Source organism: Pimephales promelas, chromosome 9, assembly GCF_988280905.1.
Source record: "Pimephales promelas chromosome 9, fPimPro1.hap1.1, whole genome shotgun sequence".
NCBI lineage: Eukaryota > Metazoa > Chordata > Actinopteri > Cypriniformes > Leuciscidae > Pimephales > Pimephales promelas.
The window spans coordinates 4448799-4463192 of NC_142777.1; the positions used below are offsets into that span (position 1 = coordinate 4448799).

Genomic DNA, 14394 nt, shown 5'->3' on the forward strand with positions numbered 1-14394 from the left:
TTTGGGACTAGAGTTTTCAGAATTATTAATACAAATCTGAAATTAGTGTCATTATTTGTAGCTGTGAAAGGGTGCTATTTTACATCTTGGACATGGCAAACGTGACTGTTCCTCGTTTGTAGGCACAAGAGAAGAGATTGGCCATCCCTGAGCAGCGCTGAGAAAAGTAATAGGTACCATGCGGGACAACGTGCTACTTCAGTTGCGGGATAACGTACTTTAACTTTAACATATTTTGAATTGAAAATACATCGTTCAAATACATTGTAACTATTATTTAGACATCTCCTGGGCCACATTGTTTACTTTATTAAGATGGCTACACTATGTTGCATCCGATGGCGTGTGTAATAGAGTGATTACGGCAGGGTGTCTAACGCTTCTCGTTCTCCAAGTGGACTTGCTTTTCTGAGTTTGTTATTCCGGACAGGTTAGGACAGGTGATATCGTCAGTCTCATTGACTTTCCATTGTTAAGATGGCTCTACGCGTTTGCAGTTCTTTTCTGCGTTCTTACGCGACACGCGGCAAGGTAACACAATCTCTCTTTTTAGTTTGAAAATTACTTCCTAGTTTCTTTTAGAAAGCTGGAATGTAAAGTAGAGCATGTAAACAATTTAATTAAATGACACGAGACTAAGCTATTACTTACTTACTGATTAATAATGTCTTATTACAGTACAAAAAAATGTGAGTTTCCTGGAAGTGAATTTGAATGAATGTTTGGTGCATAAATATTCATGAGTGACGTCTCAAAGTGATGGTTCTACTGATTGGCTCAAAGTGCCATTAGACACTTCTGGATTGTATGTGAGATAAATAAATGCGAGTAACCTTCACGGTTACTATAAGAAGACGTTTGTGTTTTATTTATATTCATAAGTTAAACCTTGGTTTAATTTCACTTCCGGGAAAATTTTATTTGGGCAATGGTAGCAAACGGTATCTGCCCTTGATATAAAATTATTGTTTGTTTTTCATCTCCACGGAATCAGACTCAAATTATTTAAGACAAGTTGAAAAGCGGATTGTTTATCAAATCGCAAATTTTATTGTGAATCATCTCGAATCTTTCACCTGAATTTGTCATGCTCATTTAACGTTATGTTTAACTCCTGAGCCCAAATATTACTTTTTTTTTTGGCCTTATGATATTGGTATGCTCTCTGTCCTGCTTTGTAAATGAGAGGTGAAAAAAAAGTAATTTAAAACAATTCACATTTCCACTTTCGATTTCAAATTCAATTGTAAACTTCGTTCATCAAAACATCTTGATAAAAAAAATGTAAAAAATACTTCCACATATTCTTTCCACAATTTCAATAAGCAGCACCAGCGTGTTCAGATAAATGTTTATTGAGCATAAGTTCTGAAGGACCATGTGACACTGAGTAACAGGAGGTAAAACATTTTCAAATATATTCAAATAAAACAGTCCTTTGAAATGAATATAAAGTTTTTAAAGTTACACAGGAACTTTAAAGTAGTTAACTTAAAAAAAAATAAAAAAAACTTTTGCTAATAATATACTCACCACCCCCCCATGTCATCCAAGATGTCCATGTTTTTTTTTCTTCAATCGAAAATAAATTAGGGTTTTTGATGAAATCATTCCAGGATATTCTCCATATAATGGACTTCAATGGGAACCAAATGGTTCAAGGTCCAAATGAGAGTTTCAGTGCAGCTTCAAAGGGCTTTAAACGATTCCAGACGATGAATAAGGGTCTTATCTAGCGAAACGATCGCTCATTTCCAAAATAAATATAAAGGTTTGTTTCATAAGCACAAATGCTCGCCTTGCTCTGTTCTGTGATGCGCGTTTGTGACTCTCCTGTTCGAACTCATTCATCAAAATGAACAAATCTTTTTTTGAGTCATAGACTCGGAGGGTCCTAGAAAAGACCCTTATTCATCATCTGGAATCGTTTAAAACCCTTTGAACAGTTTGCATTGAAACTGTCTTTTGGACCTTGGACCGTTTGGTTCCCATTGAAGTGCATTATATGGAGAAAATCCTGGAATGTTTTCATCAAAAACCTTAATTTCTTTTCGACTGAAGAAAAAAAGACATGGACATCTTGGTTGACATGGGGGTGAGTAAATTATCAGCAAAATGTTTTTAAAGTGAACTACTCCTTTAAAAGTGTTACTTACTGATATAGTATACAGTACAACAAATAACAACCCCAATGTTGTTCTTATATCTTGTTTTTTTTCATAAAGAAAAATTATACTACTTTTAGGACCATTAAGATTCTTTTTTTTTTTATTATTTATTTTTTATTGACGTTGCAAGACATAAAATACACGTTTGGTCATATTATACAACATATTTGTCCTTGTCCTACATCATCATTTTTTCCAAAACGAAACAGAAAATCAATAATATAAAAAAATAAATAAATAAATAAAAAAACATGGTAGCAAGAACAAAAACAGGGCAGTGCCTCAGGTATTATGAATCAGACGAAGTCTGATCTTATTGTTTGAATAAATTTCAAGAATCCATTCCACAACCTCTTGAATTTATCCATTTCAAGTCTACAAGTGGAGGTCAATTTCTCCATAACATATATATCATGCATCACATCAACCCAATTTTCCTTTCTTGGCGCTTCCACCTTTAGCCATTTCCTAGTAATTCCCTTTTTTCCTGCTAGTAACATGATTTTAAACATTTTCCAATTCAGATTCTTTTTACCTTGCATATTAAGTCTTCCCAAATAAAGTGTAGGACCATTAAGATTCTTGTTTCAGTAATGCTGAATAAATCAAAAATACCCAAAATTGCAAACTATTCATTTTTGTGATATTCTGCCATATACATTTATCCCAAACTATAATTTCAATATGTTTTTTTTTTTTTTTTTTTTTTTGCCTTCACATCCAGCCGTTTCTCAGTGGACTGTCATCAGTCCGGTTCAGAAGTTCCTGTCCTGTTGACATCAGTCATCTGGACCACCTGGTGCTCACTGTCCGGGACCTGAACAAAACCACTCATTTTTACTCCAAGGTTTTGGGAATGGAGGTCGTCACTTTTAAGGTAAAACGTCACACAAAAACCTCACAATACCACATGGTGGCAGCAAAGTATAAGGATTCTCACCTATCAATGCCTACGTTTCAGGGTGACCGTAAAGCTTTGAGCTTTGGAGAGCAGAAAATCAACCTGCATGAGGCTGGGAAGGAGTTTGAGCCGAAAGCCAAAAGCCCAACACCAGGATCTGCTGACTTGTGCCTTATCACCAAGACCCCGCTGACAAATGTTGCTGCCCACCTCAAGGTATTAATTGCAATTCATTTGACAAATAAAATCAATAGTCCAACACTAGTTTTGCTAAATAAATGAATAAAATAATGACTATTAATTTGGACTTTTTATTCATATTCATTAATTATGTCATACAGCACCACAGAACGTCTGAGAATGCTTCATAAATAAGCAATACCACACAGTGCTGTTATTTTTAATATTAATTATAGGCATGTTCGAATTCAGTACAACATGATTGTGATATTGCTTTTATACAGCAGGACTATAAACAAGAAGTTACTGCTGAGTAACTTACATTTTAGACACAATATTGACAATATTCAACCGAGTAATATCATTCTACTTTTACGGACAAAACATATTTCCAGACGAAGCCAAAGCAAAATCTGAAGGAAATTTTCATGTTTTCGAACTCAGTCAGATTCGAGGGCCAAAACAAACTATTCAATAAAGTGAACCTCAATGATTAAATAAAATATTTAAATATTTTTACATTTGAAATATTAATAATGTCAATCAACTGTTTCTAAAACCCTTCACCCTTCCTTTTGTTTTATTATTATGCAATAATAAAAAAAAACCAAGACAATAATAAACAATACAGAGGGTTACATTACATAATCATAAAGAATATTAAACTAGATAAAATGATTGAAAACATTTCAGAGTCGTACATGCAGCAGTGTTTTTACAGTTCCTCAAAGAATTTAGATATCAAAAAAGTGAAAATTTACACTTGTGAAAATAAAATTTGGCAAGAAAAGTAGCAAGTTAAGAACAAATTAAAAATGTTATGGGTCTAATTATACAGAAGTTTAAAGCTATATACCTTTTAACAAAAATTTTCCCAAAACAAATGAATAAGTGTCTCCTCAAACTCATGACAAAAGGAGCACAAGGGGGAAATAAAATTATTACAAATTTATAGGGCTGGGTAATAAATATGGATTTCTCGATATTAATCGATTCTTATTTTTACGAACCGATATCGATTCTTAAATCTCAAGAATCGATTAGTCATCCTGTTTCATTTGAATGAATGGGACATTGTATCGCGGCTGCGCGCATCCAAAAAAACGCAATAATCTTTGTCCTTTGTTACTATTGATATGAAACAAAATCTCAATTTTTTAAATTACGTCCATTTTCTTTAGAAATTCAAAAACATAAGTAACGTTTTGGCGCTGTGGCGTGAGATCGCTCTGTCGGAGCTCAAGAAGCAGCAGCGCTGATCTCTCTTCCGGCTCACAGCGCCAAATAATAAACATGAACGAGCATCTGAAAGTGTGTTTAAAGATAGACTACAACTTATCGAAATCCGTATCATGTCACATTGATTCGCTCAATCAGCGTTTCAACCGTGGAAACACGTTTAAGTTAAACAGCTTGTAATTAATGTCATGTATCGTCATATTTACCTCAGAAAACCCACATAAACTCGTTAGTCAGCTAGAAAAAATAACTCTAGAGAGGAGCATTTTGCTAAATATATACACCATATTACATGTGCATTATAATCTTAATGTTCTTCAATATTTAATTAAAGTTTGAATAAATCTGGCAAGTTTTTATGACAGCCACCATTTAAATGTTTATATTTCAAATAATCTTCTTATTATAAAAATAAATAAAAGTGTAATTTAAGTGTTTGTATAGCTACAAAACAGTTCATTATTACCTTCATATTAGGCTAATGAAGTCTATAGGCTACAACTAGACTCCCATAGTTTACAGCATTAGTTAAGAGATTTGATTTCCCTGAGAAAAATTGCCATTTATTGTAACTGATATCCAAAATAATTGATATTGAATCGAATCAAATCGAAATCGAATCGAATTGCAAGCTTGTGAATCGAAATCGAATCGAATTGTGAAATTTGTCTCAATACCCAGCCCTACAAATTTATAATTAACTGTGTAGCAATTGTGAATCGTTTCAATAGAGACTTCAACCACTTTATTAGATAACAAGAATTTCTGGTGAAGAAGCCAGACATTCTCTCATACTATATCATCAAATGTATTATTATTACAAAAGCTTACACAAGCAGGCAAAGAAATCTGAAAGGTGCTGAGAAGACATTGATCAACTAATAGATTAGTGCGGTCAAAAATAGCTGGAGAGCATAAAGGACCTTTATCTAAATGTATCTAAAGGTTTCACACAATCAGGAATTTCACCAATTTTTTTTTTCCTGATCTTTACATATGATTATACCCAAGTATTTAATTTCCGATTCGACTTTAACATCAGTGGAACGTTTAATAGATAAAAGTTCACATATTAAGAACTAAGAAGCAGATGAAAAGAGATCAATTATATTTAAGGCTACAGAAACTCAATCCGGTAACACTTGACTTGAAGGAGTGTGCATGAGACCTTCATAACCATGGCATGACATATGTCTTGAATATGAAGTAGGGTTCATGCATGTTTATGACAATTGTCATTAAGTGTCTTTCGCAAAATTATGACATTTTGAATGCAAATATAACATTGTTTGAGATGTCTTTGTTATGGCATACATACCTCTGTCGTCTCGACCTAGGACGGTGACAACAAATAAAACGTTGCGCTTTTCTAAGCGTGTAAAATTGCTAACTATATTGTATGGCGGAATACCAAAGCAAGTGATTGGGAGCACTTCGACTCGGCGCAATAATATCATCACTCCGGAGGGGGAGATGACTTTTCTCGAGTGATGATATTACTGCGCAGAGTCGAAGTGCTCCCAGTCACTTGCTGTGGTATTCCGCCATACAATATAGTTATTCACTTCACACGCTTAGAAAAGTGCAATGTTTTATTTTGTGTCACCATCCTAAGTCGAGTTGCACTGCTCGAGTAACTGTATTTAAATAGGGGAAACGTGGAGGTGTTTGGTCGCTTCTCTGCTTGAAATAGTCTCTGTTATTTTACTTTTAAACTTGTGCTTTAAAGTTAAGACTCCTGCTGAAAGATTAGAACCATATGAAGAAAACAACTCATCACCCCATTGTGATTTCCCAAACTTCAAAATAATTGCTGTTTGCATGAGAATCTTATAAAACTAAAATCAGAGGTAAGAGATTTGGCATACGGAACAATAGCTTTACTTTTAATGTCGTTATGCAACCCTTGTGCGTTAATTGAGCAAACAGAAAGTTCAGGAAACATTAGAACAATATGACACAAGAACTGTTACAAGTGAGTCAATCCATGGCATCCTGTAAAAAAAAAAACGCAGATGAACCTCAAAGTGACTTTGTTAATCTTTCAGTAAGCATTTTGAAGACTGAGAACTGTTACTTAAGACAGAAACATGACAATAAAGGCAGAACAGTAATTACCAAACCAAAGTTATGCTACTATAGTCACTAAGATTTTTTTAATATTTTCGAAAAAAGTTTTGATGTTGTTTTTTGTTGGGTTTTTTATGTTAAAGTTTTATATATATTGTTATATATGAAGAGTTCAGATGCAAAAGCCTCTAAATGCCATTTGAAATTTTCTTCTTTAATGATGATTTTTATCAAACTTGTATATTTAAGTTCAGTAATTTCACTTAAATAACAATTAATAGGTAATTATCATTGGCATTTCAGTGAAATTACTGAACTTAAATATACAAGCTTGATAAAAATCATCATTAAAGAAGAAAATTTCAAATGGCATTTAGAGGCTTTTGCATCTGAACTCTTCATATATAGATTAGGCAATACAAAAACGCAACAATATGCATCGTGTGAGGGAAAAAAAATAGTGTTAGTACTAGGGTTGGGTATCGTTTGAATTTGAACGATTCTGATTCCGATTCTGATTCCTTGTTTCGATTCCGGTTCCTAACGATTCTCGATTTCGATTCTTTTAAGAGGCAGGGTCAAAAAAGTTTAGCTAACCTTGCTAACCAATGGTCTTTCTGAAGGAAATACTACTTCTGTCACAAATACTTGTCACAAATTTTGCATTTTGCCGAGATTTCGTTTAGATTTCATTTAGAAAAGTGAAGCCACACTTTGGATCGCCGACGTAAGCTACTCATGTTCGACTCGCGCGGTTATGCCAACACTTCCGGTAGACGCTTCTTCGTTGGTGTTGTTCAGCGGTTTTTCTTCCGCTCGGCGGACTGTGAATATCGAAACTAGGAATTGAAATTTTAACTTTTGAACGATTCCGGGAAAAACGAAAAGTTAGTCCCGGTTCCAATCGATACTCGATTCCCGATACCCAACCCTAGTTAGTACTACAATATATAATCTTGTTGATTATATTGTATAATAATGCAATGGGGAAACATTTGTGGTTCCTGATAATGCCAAATGTCTGAAAGTGGCTAACATTTATTTTAAATAGGCTATATCTAGTCAGTGACGGAGTACAAGCATATTCGTCTAAAATAATTTTGTATTTTCAGCCTCAGAATCATGAATATTTTTATTCTGGTGTCACCATTGTCCTTGGGTTATAAGCACCAAGTCCAAGCCTATTCATTTAAACCCACAATGTAATGTCAAATTTAGCATTTTAATCAACAGTACATTTTTGTTAACGTCTTGGAGTATCGCAATAATATCGTATCGTGAGTTCAGTATCGTGATATGTATCGAATCATGACATGAGGATATCGTTGCACCCCTAATATATATATATATATATATATATATACATATATATATTGGCACCCATGCTAAAGTTGCCTAAAAAGAGGAATAAAAAATCATCTTTTGGATATTGATCTTAATGCCTTAATTAGAAAAATGAGGAAAAGTCCAACCTTTAAGGACACCAATTTTCTTTGTGAATGAATAATGTATCATAAATAAATAAATGTTTTTCCTTAAAATACAGGGTGCATAAGTCATTGCCCCCCTATGTTAAATTCCCATAGAGTCAGGCAGATTTTTATTTTTAAAAGCCAGTTATTTCATGGATCCAGGATAATATGCATCCTGATAAAGTTCCCTTGGCCTTTGGAATTAAAATATCCCCACATCATCACACACCTTCCTCCACACCTAGAGATTGGAATGGTTTTACTTCAGTTAGCCTAATAGCTAGTTTGATTTGCATTGAAAGATGATCTTATGGAAAGTACCCCATGCCAATTTCTAGGTGTGGTGGAAGGTGTGTGATGATGTGGGGATATTTTAATTGACTTTTTTAAATTGATTTTAATATTTTAATTGCCTTGACTTATGCACACTGTCTTTTAAGGAAAAACATTTATTTATTTATGATACATTATTCATTCACAAAGAAAATGTGTGTCCTTAAAGGTTGGACTTTTCCTCATTTTTCTAATTAAGGCATTAAAATCAATATCCAAAAGATGATTTTTTTATTCCTCTTTTTAGGCAACTTTAATGGAATGTATAATTGTAATTGAAAACATTTTTGTGGATTTTAAATTATTGACCCCATACTTTTAAATGGCAGTGTACTTCTATCCGAAGATAAGCAACAGTTTTGCTATTGCTCATACTTGGGTTTAGTGATTTGAACAAAACCCTAAGTGTTTTTTTTTTTCTGCCTTTCTGTCTGTACAAGAGCACCTTCTATCATTTTGACGTTTTAAAACTCAACTTTTTCATGGCACCGTCTGGGGAGACCTCTCAGAAAGGCTAACATCACCCAGAGTTCAGCAGTATCAATGGTGAAATCTTGTGACCTTGGCCCAGTTTGTTTATTTGGATATGTGATGACTGGACCTTCTCTCCCGGCCACTCTGGGTTTTCCAGAAGGCCTTTAGATGGTTGCACTCTGATGGGGCTCTTTGCGGTTATCAGCTCTAATGCTGTAAGCAGTCCAGGAGAGATAGAAACAGCCTGCAATCCTGCAGCCCACATGATTATTATTATTATTATTATTATTATTTTTTTGCTGTGTATAACCCAAACATACCTGCGGGTGATGTTGAAGGTCTTCACATGCAAGCAAAGTGTGGTGAGTTCAAGTTCAGATGCTGCACAACTTAATTATTTTGAATTAAGACCTGAAGATGGATAGTCACAGGACTGACTTCTGAGGCTGTGTTATGTTGATAATATAGTCAACATAATGCACAGCAAAGTTTTAAATGCTTTTAGATTTTTTTATATTATGTAATTGGCAAGTAAAAGTTTGTAGGTGCATTCTGCACCTTAAGTATTGCCTGCAGAATGAATTTAAAAAAATAGTCCTGTCAACAAAATTGGTTGGAAAAGAATTGCATCATATAAAAATTAATGGATAAGAATAGTTTGGCCGAAATATAAATTGTCTTTCGAAACGTGGTTTATTTTTGTAGAACAAAATGAGTCGGTGTCCAGGCTGCTGTTTTCCATACATTGAAGTGAATGGTTTTTGTTTTGTTTTCGTTTTTTAGTCAAACTTATCGTTGTATTCAGAAGATTTAGATTTAAATTTATTTTTGGAGCTTGACAGCCCCTTTCCCCGTCTACTTTTATTGTCCGAAAGCAGCTCACTCGTTTTGCTAAACTGTTTTTTTTTTTGTCTTTGCCAAGAAAGAATGTCATACAGATTTGTGACGACATATGGGGAATATGGCAAAATTTTAATTTGTTGGGTGAACTGTCCCTTTAAGTTCCATCCTTCCGCAGCAAGATATAGTCCCTGGTTGACAGTCGGGTCTCTATGGATGCTGCGCAGTGATATAGTAACTAGGTAAACAGGTGTTTCGCGTTTCTACACTGAAAAATGTCTTGTCAGGTAACCTAAAATGTGATTCATGTGATAACTGTTTTTTTTTTTTTTAATTTAAGCTAAAAATATGAAATATCACGAGTTAGAAATAATCAAGTTAGTTAGAACAAAGTAAGGTAGATATTAAGCTAAACTATCCACACCGTTTCGCTTTTAACTGTTTATCGCACTAATATATTGTATATTTAGGCCTACCAATCTGCATCCAGAACCGAAAGTATCCGTTTTTTTATCCGTCATCCTGTCAGATCAGGACGTAAAAACTAAATTACGTTTCTCCTTTAAAAAATAACTCAAAAACCCTGACAGAGACAAGCACTCACAAATAGACAGGGGTAGTCAGTTAATAATTGTCCACCTCACAATGTTTGTGCGCGAGCAAAGTCTGCGCGTCAGGGGAAAAAAAAAGAAAAGTTCCTCCACGAGTGCGACAGTGACGCGCACCGAGAGTTGCGGAGCGTGTGAGTCCTGAAGGGCAAATATAGCAACATCATCAAATTCAAATCATTCAGTGTGTTCACATCACATTTTAGTATTGTTACGGTACGCTTGGAACCTCAACAGAGGTCATACCATTTAAAGCGAGGCGAAGCGAGTCGAGCCGAACCGTACCATGCAGTGGAAATGTGCCAAAGAGTACCTAACCGAACCGTGCCGTACCCTACTATACAGTGGAAAAGTGCCACAAGTGAGCTGTACCGAACCATGCCGTACCATACCTTGCAGTGGAAAAGTGAAAAACTAAAAATAGAATTGTTCTTTCTCTTCTCATTCTTCATGTGTGATAATCCTTTTTTTATGATTGACATGATTGGCACACTGACATGATTTCCTTTTGTCACTTGATGCGTCACTGATCAGTATTGTTTCCTCAAACCTCTTATGTAATATAGAAATCTTGACTAGACACTTTTTCCTTGTTCCATTACATAAACAGTTTCGACGGAAACGTTTTAGTTTTTTGCTTTTATTTTTGTCCTCATCCTCATACCATAGATGACAGGTATTTTGCCATCACAAAGGAGGTGGGTTTGACGACAGCTTCCTTTGACTTCAAAATCCATCAAATAAAGATTTGAACCAGGTGTCCGGAGCACCATATCTATCCTGAAAAGTTTATCTTAACTTAAGATAAGATTAACTTTAAATCGAGGCACAGAGACGGGCATTCTCTGTACTTATCTTTTGACCTTACTATTACAATAAGATGTTTCTGCAGGAATTTTCAGATTTTTTATCATCGAGGGTACTGTATTTTTGACAAACTATTAATTTTAGGCGATTTTAACGTACATGTTTGTTGTCCCTCTCATCGTTTGGTTAAGGAATTTCTTCAAATCATTGACTCACTCAGATTAAGTCTAAATCAGATTAAATCTCACTCATAAACAAGGCCATACTCTCGATTTGGAAAAGTGCCACAAGTGAGCCGTACCGTGCCAAGCCGTACCGTACCATGCAGTGGAAAAGTGAAAAAGTGTGCCGAACCGAATCGTGCCATACCGTACCATGCAGTGGAGAAGCACCAAAGCGTGCCGAACCGAATCGTGCCATACCGTACCATGCAGTGGAAAAGTGCCAAAGCGTACCGATCCATACCGTACCATGCAGTGGAAAAGTGCCAAAGCATACCGATCCAAACCGTGCCATACCGTACCATGCAGTGGAAAAGTGCCAAAGTGTGCTGAACCGAATCGGGCCATACCGTACCATGCAGTGGAAAAGTGCCAAAGTGTGCTGAACCGAATCGGGCCATACCGTACCATGCAGTGGAAAAGTGCCAAAGCGTACCGATCCAAACCGTGCCGTACCGTACCATGCAGTGGAAAAGTGCCAAAGCATACCGAACCAAACCGTACCATGCAGTGGAAAAGCGCCAAAGTGTGCTGAACCGAATCGGGCCATACCGTACCATGCAGTGGAAAAGCGCCAAAGCGTACCGATCCAAATTGTGCCGTACCGTACCATGCAGTGGAAAAGCGCCAAAGTGTGCCGAACCGAATCGGGCCAAACCGTACCATGCAGTGGAAAAGTGCCAAAGCGTACCGATCCAAACCGTACCATGCAGTGGAAAAGTACCAAAGCATACCGATCCAAACCGTGCCATACCGTACCATGCAGTGGAAAAGTACCAAAGCATACCGATCCAAACCGTGCCATACCGTACCATGCAGTGGAAAAGCGCCAAAGTGTGCTGAACCGAATCGGGCCATACCGTACCATGCAGTGGAAAAGTGCCAAAGCGTACCGATCCAAATCGTGCCGTACCGTACCATGCAGTGGAAAAGCGCCAAAGTGTGCTGAACCGAATCGGGCCATACCGTACCATGCAGTGGAAAAGTGCCAAAGCGTACCGATCCAAACCGTGCCATACCGTACCATGCAGTGGAAAAGCGCCAAAACGTGCCATACCGAACCGTGCCATAACGTACCATGTAGTGGAAAAGCACCACAAGTAGAGGGACGACTGAACCAGAGCACGAGTCGAAGGCTATGTATACACGGAAACGATTCTGAAGAGAAAATGCAAAAGTGGCGTTGCGTTATCACTGTTTATTCTGCGTTTAGACGAGTGTTTTGGGTGGGAAATCCTATTGCATATGGTGACGCAAAACTGTGTGAAATTCAATGTAGTAAGCACTCCAGGCGGCTAGGTGGCAATGTGGAGCACAGCGCACACGCCTGCATACAACCTTCACTGTCAAGCAGACTTTTGCGTTTTTACCCTTTACACAGGAACGCGGCGGAGTGTTTTTAAGATTTCCACACTGGAGGGTGGTTTCACTTTTTTGCGTTTTTAAGCCTCAAAAACGCTGTCGCCGTGTAAACGAAAGGCACATCCGATAAAATATTTTTACGTTTTCACCCGCGAGCGTTCTCGTGTAAACAGGGCCTTAGTCCACAACACTTGCACCAAGATCTAAAGATGAATCCGTCCGCCTCGATTTGCGTTTTTTTATGTTTTGTCATAGTTAAAAAAAAGGTCGTTTCGAGCACGTAACTCTAATGTGTTAGGCCTAAGTATGGAAAATCTAAATAAAAGGATGGGCCTAATTCATGACAATGAACATCCCAAAAGTAGAATAAAAATTAAATAAGTAACAAAACAGATCCCTAAATGATCAAAAATGCTTTCGATTAGAAAATAGTGTTAAACGAGATGCACTTTAAATTGTGCCATTTGTGCCAACTTCCACCCTTCATCTTTGAGTCTTTCCTGCTGAACAGTATATATAAACTTGTTCGAATTGCATTCTTCTATAATGTTACATACTTTAATTCAAACGTTAATTCTGCTTTCTGTTTCCAACTCAATTTCAACTGAAATTTAAAAAGCTTCTAGATTCAGCTCTACATGTTGCTCATCCCTGGCTTTAGAGGACAGAACACTGAAGTATAACCCATTGTTTTTTTCATAGAATGATATATTCTCTGATTTTCCTGTGTTTCCAGGCGTGTGGAGTGACAATCGAGGAGGGCCCAGTTGACAGGACTGGCGCTGTGGGTCCCATCCGTTCTCTCTATTTTCGTGACCCTGACAACAACTTGATTGAAGTGTCCAATTACCAACAATAGACGTTGCGTTGTATCATTGCCTGGAGAAGAATATAAATCGCTTTGTAATTAAATAATAAACAACTCCCATCAAGGTTTGAAGGAAGGAAACTATTTGCTTTTGATTTTGGCTGAGCTAATATTTCCTTCTTTTTAAAACTTCCTTATGTCGTGGCCTCATTATCAAACCATTTTGGGGCAAGCACGTACTGAGACACTGTATATGATTTTCAATTATAATTATTATGTGGGGTAAATTCATTTGAAGCCATTAAGTTCTAAGATTCTGACTATATTCACTTATAATCTTCCTCTGTTCTTTGGATAATGTTAAAGAGAATTCATTTAAATTTAAATGATAATGATAGTACTTTTAATATTAATAATATTAATTTAAAATGGTAATATGTCATGATATTATTGGTCCATTGCTATCCCTTAGTGATGATGATGATGATGAGTTTTATTATTACTACCATAATAAAGGCAATAAAACAAATAACAACCATGATGTCCGTGTTATATGTCATAAAGAAAGGAGATTTAGGTATGAAGATAAAGGTTAGGAGCATTACTAAGTGTGTGATTGCAACATTTGTCATTTGCTTTTACGAGCTGATTGAGCGTTTGACGTCGGTCACACTTTGCAAATGAAAACTGACGTATGAAATGAGACCATTGGAAATTCTCTGTAAATGACACCTGAAGGAATTCTAGTGGAGATAAGAGTTTCATTCTTCCTCAGAAATACACACACACTAGTGGACGTAGCCACGCAATAAAAAGTAAGAAGGCTCATCACAGTTACAAGAACAATACTAGTTTCAATAATACAATGCTCCAGTCTGAACACGTGAAAACAACACCACAAATAAATGAAT

At 36.2% G+C, this 14394-nt stretch overlaps 1 protein-coding gene across 1 annotated transcript; it reads left to right on the forward strand.

Moving 5' to 3' along the window:
* Window positions 1-184: 184 nt before the first annotated feature.
* On the forward strand, window positions 185-14018 carry glod5 (glyoxalase domain containing 5). Its single transcript, XM_039694146.2, has 4 exons — window positions 185-531; window positions 2893-3045; window positions 3130-3285; window positions 13412-14018. Exons 1-4 carry the CDS (start codon window positions 478-480, stop codon window positions 13532-13534), a joined length of 486 nt encoding a protein of 161 aa, XP_039550080.2. The 5' UTR covers window positions 185-477; the 3' UTR covers window positions 13535-14018.
* The last annotated feature ends 376 nt before the right edge of the window (window positions 14019-14394 follow it).

Excerpts from the sequence above, each read along its gene's own strand:
- glod5 (XM_039694146.2), top strand. The coding sequence starts at position 478 with ATGGCTCTACGCGTTTGCAGTTCTTTTCTGCGTTCTTACGCGACACGC. Across the intron at positions 532-2,892 it reads CTTACGCGACACGCGGCAAG|CCGTTTCTCAGTGGACTGTC; the intron begins GTAACACAATCT and ends CTTCACATCCAG. Across the intron at positions 3,286-13,411 it reads ATGTTGCTGCCCACCTCAAG|GCGTGTGGAGTGACAATCGA; the intron begins GTATTAATTGCA and ends CTGTGTTTCCAG.